The sequence below is a fragment of the Engraulis encrasicolus genome, chromosome 15 (assembly GCF_034702125.1).
Source record: "Engraulis encrasicolus isolate BLACKSEA-1 chromosome 15, IST_EnEncr_1.0, whole genome shotgun sequence".
Classification (NCBI taxonomy): Eukaryota; Metazoa; Chordata; class Actinopteri; order Clupeiformes; family Engraulidae; genus Engraulis; species Engraulis encrasicolus.
The window spans coordinates 15,726,661-15,734,160 of record NC_085871.1 but is presented as its reverse complement, the minus strand read 5'-3'; the positions used below and the strand labels follow the sequence as shown (position 1 = coordinate 15,734,160).

At 45.6% G+C, this 7,500-nt stretch overlaps 1 protein-coding gene across 2 annotated transcripts in view; it reads right to left on the bottom strand.

Annotated features, from left to right (window-relative positions):
* chst11 (carbohydrate (chondroitin 4) sulfotransferase 11) overlaps positions 1–7,500 on the bottom strand; it is a 76,111-nt gene that overhangs the window by 1,688 nt on the left and 66,923 nt on the right. For both annotated transcript variants that reach the window (XM_063217125.1, XM_063217126.1), the window contains exons 3-4: positions 3,673–3,843; positions 1–2,872 (exon numbers count right to left, since the gene is read on the bottom strand). The exon at positions 1–2,872 is cut by the window's left edge and continues 1,688 nt beyond it. In XM_063217125.1, coding sequence (XP_063073195.1) covers positions 2,138–2,872; positions 3,673–3,843 — 906 coding nt within the window. In that variant the 3' untranslated portion in view covers positions 1–2,137. The remainder of the gene's footprint in view (positions 2,873–3,672; positions 3,844–7,500) is intronic.

The following is a 7,500-nucleotide window of genomic DNA, read 5'->3' as shown; positions in this document are numbered from 1 at the left end:
GGACCATGGTCAGTAGCAGAACACCAAGCCCCAGAAACGCACAGCACAGCACAGCACAGCACAGCACAGCATTGTATTGTGCAGAACTCCCATCACAAAACCAGCATACAGTACGATACAGTACAACAACAGCACAGCAGCACACAAGCCCACATCACCAAGAGACAAAGCAGAACCACCGTCTCAGCAAGCCACTGAGCACAGGGCCGAAGCCGGCACAGTCTCAGTAGCCGTATACAGCAATGGTGGTGTTTATCCTTCTGAATGATGCAATCTTTTAAAAAAACACTCATGAAGAAAAAAAATAATGAGCTGTGCTTTCCAGGAGAAAAAAAAACGTAAAATAATAACAATAATAATAAACAACAAATATTAATACCCCACCTTTCCTCTTCTTTCTTCTTGTGTCTAACCTCATACCAAAGTCATTTAAATAAATCTTTTTTTTCCATTATCATTATTCGTGCTGCTCGCAGCAACTTTGCATAAGACAATAAAATAATAATTAAAACCAAAACAAAACAAAAAAAGGAAAACAAAAAAGAGAGACATAAAATAAAAATAAAAAATCCTTAATTTAATAAAAGGGTCATGGCATCAGGGGAGGGGGTTCTGTTCTGATCGGGTTCATGGATCTTGACCTTTGACCTCAAGGTCCACTTTTCTCTTCTCTGTCTCTGGAGTCCAATGGGAGGAGCCAGGGCCTGTCAATCATGTTTATTTCAGGTCATGTCAGCAGATTTTGATAAAGACATTTCCTGTCATACGACCAGATGGAAAAAGGTGACTTCCTGTTTTGTTTTGTTTCATTTTGATGAACACTTCCTGTATTCTTCTTGTCTACTTGGCAAACAAAAATGAAAAAATGGAACTGCCAAAGCATTGTTGAAACACACACAAGCATGCGCGCACGCACACACGCACACACACACGCACACACACACACACACACACACACACACACACACACACACACACACACACACACACACACACACACACACACACACACACACACACACACACACACACACGGACCCACACAGAAACGCACACACACAAAAGCAGACAGACAAAACCCCCAAAAAGGTCAGCAAGAATTCTGAAGATGTTTTCTTCTGTGGTCCGACGCTGAAGCAGGTGCTGTAGGCAGAGCTGTGCCTCTGGTTCCAACGTCCACATGGGTACCTGCCTGATTATCACACGAGCGGGTCACACCCTTCTCTTTCAAAAAAGAGGAGGACCTGGAAGATGTCGGGGGAATTTACAGTTGGAGTGTGATTGGAAGTTTTAATGGAGAATGATTTCGCTCCTCATTGGCCAGCAGCTCTTTTTCGAGGGATATACACCTGATGTTTCATTGGTGTTAATCCACCACCTCCATAGTTTTTCCAGAAAAAAAGGAAAAAAGGGAAAAAAAGAATTTTATGTTGAAAAACATTGGCACAAATACACATCGACAAATGTGCGTGGATGTGCATGATATGCAGGCATGTTTCCACTGACTTCCCACTGACCAATCAGCTTCTTACTCTTCACGTGTGAGCACTGCTCTCCACTTGATTGACAACCTGCTGGTCCAATCAAAACACAAAGTCCTTGTCCTCCCAGGCTCCATACCCTTTTTTGTCCCATTGTCCGTCATTTTTATCCCATGTCATTTTTTGTTCCCCAAAGAGTCAACCCCTTACCCTGCATGACGATAGTTTATCAAGTTTTCATCCATTCATTTTTCCCTTTGTTTCGCCATTCTCTTATCCCCACTTTTTTTTCTCTTTTCATTTTCCAAAATGGAAGCCCAGCTTGGTAATGTTTTCACACTTACGTGTGTGTGTGTGTGTGTGTGTGTGTGTGTGTGTGTGTGTGTGTGTGTGTGTGTGTGTGTGTGTGTGTGTGTGTGTGTGTGTGTGTGTGTGTGTGTGTGTGTGTGTGTGTATCATTGGAGTGTAATGTTTGAGTGTTTTAGCGTTTGACTGAGTGTAGGAGTGCAGTCAGTGAATATGTGTATTTGTGTGTGTGTGTGTGTGTGTGTGTATATGTTTAAATGCATGTGTGTATGTGTATGTGTGTTTACACTATGTGTGAATGTACTGGATATATGTGTAGTATGTGTGGGTGTCTCCGTGTCTCCATGTCTCTACTCCAGTTTCAGGTAGCTGGGCGTGGAGTAGTTGAACATCAGGAAGTCCATCTTGTAGAGCTGGAAAAGCTGCTGCTGCTGCCGCGCCGTCACGTTGCGGAAGAACATGGCCGCCATCTGGTCGGTGGTGCGCGTGGACTTGGAGTACGTGGGGAAGCGCACGCCCCCCGGGGGGCTGTTGTCCCCGTCCGTGGTCGCCCCTGCGCCTGCGCCTCCTCCCCCGACGCCCGCCAGCTGCAGCACGGTGTTGGCATCCTCCTCCAGAGTCTCGTACTTGCCCACCAGGTCGTAGTGGATCAGGCAGGGGTGGCAGAGCGAGTGCACCGTCTGCCAGTGCTCGTTCAGGGGCCCCTCGCGCTGCGTGGCCGGGTCCGTCAGGTACTCGGCAAACTCGCGGAAGGTGACGTCGGCGCCCGAGCGCAGCGCCTCCTCGGTGGCGTTCTGCCGGTAGCGCCGCACGATCTTGGTGCCGTAGCGCCGGTGGAAGCTGGTGTTGTAGCGTAGCGTGAACTTGTTGCGGTAGGCCGAGACCAGCCGCTCGAAGGGCTCGCGCACGAAGAGGAACTTGAGGTAGCTCTTGAGGCGGCGGTTGATCTCGCCGATGCTGTACTGGCTCAGCGTCCGCAGGTTGGCCGGCACGTGTGCCTCGCTGGGCGGGATCTGCATGGGGTCCGTGTACTTGCCCTCGCCCGACAGCACCATCATGACACGCTTCCAGTTGGTGCACGCCACCTTGAGGTGGAGAGAGAGAAACAGAGAGGCGGAGAGACAGAGAAAGTTAGCCAGTAAGGTTGATAACGTCTTTGTTCTGGAGTGTCCTTTATCAAGACACCTCACATTACTCCAGGGACTGCAACACCTTGTACCTAAAATAACACTACGTTGCTTTGGATAAACATGCTACCTAAGTTTAATCTAATTTGATGTATTGTAATGCAATGACAGCCACTAAATGTAATATAGTGTAGTGTAGTGTAATTCGATAACGCAAAGGCCACTTTGAGCACATAGCAGTACATAGGCTAAAAAGTGATGTAATTTCAATATGATAGAGTATAATGTAATGTATTATAGTAACGGCCATCTTGGGCACGTTGCAGGTAATGAAGTGTAATTTTACTGTAATATACTGTAATGTAGCATAGTGTAATATAATGTTGTAGTGTAGTGTAATGTAATGTAATGGCGCCCACCTTGGGCACGTGACAGGCATGTGTAAAGAAGTGTAAATGTACTGCAATATACTGTAATGTATTATGTTGTAATGTAATGTAATGTACTGAGTTGTAGTCGTGGACTACCTTGGGCACGTAACAGGTAAATGTAATAAAATGTACTGTACTATTCTGTAATAACGTAGTGTACTATAATGTAATGTAATATAGTGCAATGTAGTGTAATGTAATGTAATGCAATGTAATGGCACCCACCTTGGGCACGTGACAGGTAAATTTAAAGAAGTGTAAATGTACTGCAATATACTGTAATGTATTATGGTGTAATGTAATGTAATGAGTTGTAGTGGCGGCCACCTTGGGCACGTAGCAGTAGATGAGGCGATGCGTCTCGTCCACCAGTAGGTGGCGCAGGTCGGCGGGCGTGAGGACGCGGCGCTGGCGGCTGGAGGCACTTTGGGCCCGACACACCTCCGACACACGCTCACGCCGAGACTGGTGCAGCAGCGCCGCCGCTGTGAACTCCGTCTGATGGAGAGAGAGAGGGAGAGAGAGAAAGGGAGAGAGGGAGAGAGAGAGAAGGAGAGGGAGAGAGAGGGAGAGAGAGAGAGAGAGAGAGAGAGAGGGAGAGAGACAGATGGGGGAGATGGAGAGACAGAGATAGAGATAGATAGATAGAGAGAGAGAAAAAAAGAACGAAAGAAAGAAAGAAAGAAAGAAAGAGAGAAAGAAAGAAAGAAAGGAGAGGAGAGAAAATGAATAAAGTGAGTTATGCCAGCTGATTATATCGTGATTGCACCATGTCCTACAGTCGACATCCTGTGTGACCCTCCCGATGAAGGAGACAGAAGTTTGCTGTTCAAACATGTCCAGTAAAAACAACAATCAGGACTGTACAACAAAAGAAATAAAAAAAAATTATGTCAGTTATAACAATACGAACAAAAGCATAATGAGCCTCAAACACTCACATACAGTAAGATAGAAAATGTGTGAGTGAGGAAATGAAGGGAGGAAGGAAGAGAAACATGAGCAAAGCAAAATGGAGGGAGAGAGAGATGGAGAGAAAGAGGCAAGGTCAGTGGAGGAAGGCAGATGAGGAAGTAGTAGAAGGGTGAAAGACTTCTTTTTTGGGTTCAGACGTCAGGTGGAGAAACGCCATTTTTTATGCCCATAAATTAATTAACAATTGGTGGTTGATATGCTGCAATGAATATGCTTCTTAGATAGTCCACTGAAAACAAACAAACAAACAAAATCCGTACAATAGTGGCGCTGGCTGTCGTTGCGCCGCCCTGACGTGTGCGAAACTTCACTGATCCAGAAATGACAAAAAGTACAGTAGAGGCCCTCAGAGGAAGATAAGGGTGAAATGAAGTGATGCAGAAGAGATAGAAGGATGGAGGGAGAGAGGAAGCACAGCACAGATAAAGATGATACAAAGATGCAAGAAGGAGAGAGGAATATGGGCATGACAGAGATAAGAGACTGAGGTGCTGTTTCCACGTAGCAGGATATTTTTTTAAGCAGGGTATTTTTTTCTCCTGTTAGGTGTAAACGCAACGTGTGGATAAAAATAAATCCTCCTTTGTAACGAATGCGCTTCAGCCCCCTAAACAGGATATTTTTTTCTCCTGCTTTTTATACCTGGGTTTTAAATATCTGCTACGTGGAAACGGAAGGCCAAAACCAATGCGAAAAAAATGCAACCAGAAGAAAAAAATATCCACGTATAAAAATATCCAGCTACGTGGAAACAGCACCTGAAAGGGAGGACGGCATGAGTTTAAACAGGTCCAGTACATGGAAGAATGGTGACAGTGAAACTTCCATGGAATGAGAAGAGTTACAGATGAAGTGATAGATGGAGCAAGTTGGTACAGAGACAGAAAAGAGGACATGACATGACAGAAACGAGACAGATGACGTAAACAGAGGAGTTCATTGGAATCAGAGTAGAGAGTGAGAGAGGGAGAGAGAGGGAGAGAGAGAGAGAGTGAGAGAGGGAGAGAGAGGGAGAGAGAGAGAGAAAGAGAAATGGGCAAAGATGAGGAAGATGTAGAGAGGAACCGAGAGACAGAGAATGAAATATATAAATGTAGAAAAAAAGAAAACTAATACACTTGTTCAGCCCAATGAAGGCAAATTTCCTTGCAGCAAAACATCATAAATAGCACACACACAAAAAATGAAATCGGTACACTCCTCCCTCCCTAAGCTACACAAACAGACTTGGTCCCTGTAGAAGAGAGGGGAAAGTTTTCAGACTCATCTATTTTTCATAACCACATGATCGTGCGATACATCAAGCTGTTCATCTAGCTTTCAGCAAAAAAAGCAGCAACAAGCTTCCTTTGCCTTGCAGCAATAATAATAATGGAAAAAAAAACTAAAATAAAAGTTTTTTATACATATTTGTTTTTTGTATAAAAGTTTTTTATACATATTTGAGTGTGATACATGAAGCTTCATCTACTTTGCAGCAATGCAGCGACAAACCCCATAACTGAACCACAGTCGAGTTTCACTGCTCTAGTCAGAGTTCATTTGGAAGAGCTTGGGATACTCCATGTGCCACAGGGAGGACAGACGTGTATGTGAATAACAATCAGATTATTTTGTGAAAATATTCCCTTATATTCTATCTCAGCATGACGACATTTTATGTCTTTGTTATGTGTGTGTGTGTGTGTGTGTGTGTGTGTGTGTGTGTGTGTGTGTGTGTGTGTGTGTGTGTGTGTGTGTGTGTGTGTGTGTGTGTGTGTGTGTGTGTGTGTGTGTGTGTGTGGTGGGGGTGCATGTGAGAGAGATAGAAATAGCAAATAGAGAGAGAGAGAAAAAGAGAGCGAGAGAGAGGAAGGGAGAGAGCAAGAGAGAGAGAGAGATAGAAATAGAGAGAGAGAGAAAAAGAGAGCGAGAGAGAGGAAGGGAGAGAGCAAGAGAGAGAGAGAGATAGAGTGATCACAAATTTCCCTCCATGTCAGCCTGTTCTTTCCCCTTTTTTCAAAGTCTGCCTTTTGCTAGAATCATATCAGTTCCCACCTCCAGTCGTTTACCACTCATACTCTCTCTTCTATCACTGTGGGGCTAAGTTTGCTGCATGCCCTCAGTCTCTTCCTCCTCCATTCATCCTTCCTTCTTATCAGCCCTCCACTCCTTTCAGCTCTCTCCATCACTTCCAAACCAACTCTATTTGCTGTTGGTAGCGAGATGGCACCTAGAGAGGAGGTCTCCAAACACTTTTTGGCTTTTGTGTTTAGTCTCAAACCTCAACCTCTTCACCTGCATTCTCCCTTGCCATTTCTCATTTCTCTGCTCTCTTCTTCCCTCTGCATTCTTTCTTCTGCTACTCTCCTCTTCTCTCATCCCCTGGCTTCTCCCTCTCTTCTCTTCTATCTTTGGTATCTCCTCTCCCCCTTTTCTCCACTCTGCTCCACACACCTGCCCTCCTGTCCTACTCCTCTCCTCTCCTCTCCTACTCCTATCCTCTCCTCCTTTCCTCTCCTCTCCTCTCCTCTCCTCTCCTACTCCTCTCCACCTGTCCTACTCCTCTCCTCTCCTCTCCTCTCCTACTCCTATCCTCTCCTCCTTTCCTCTCCTCTCCTCTCCTACTCCTCTCCACCTCTCCTCTCCTCTCCTCTCTTCTCCTACTCCTCTCCACCTATCCTACTCCTCTCATCTCCTCTCCTCTCCTGTCCTACTCCTCTCCTCTCCTCCCCTCTCCCCCTTCTCCTCTCCTCTCCTCTGCTCTCCTCTCCCCCTCTCCTCTCCCCCTCTCCTCTCCTCTCCTCTCCTCTCCTCTCCTACTCCTCTCCTCTCCTCCAACTCCCTCCCACCTGGCTCTCTTTCTTCATCCCTATTTCCAAGTTTTGTCTTCTTTCAAGTCTATCAGAACAGAGAAAAGAGATCACATTCTTTTCTCTCAGTTTACGGCTGTCAACACTGCCTCCGTACCACAGAGAAGGCAACTTTTTGTTTTGCTCTTTGTGATGCCACACCATAGACTTATCCCTCGAAATGCTTCCGTCTGTCTGACAAGGGGTTACGCCCAGTCACTCTTGATGCTGTGCAATTAGAAAACAAAGAGCCGGCGTGTGTTCATCAGTATTCCCTTCACGGTAGGGTCTCTCAGCCACAAGGCAAGATGGCAGTGATTAAGATGAGAATAATGATAAGCCGATAGCG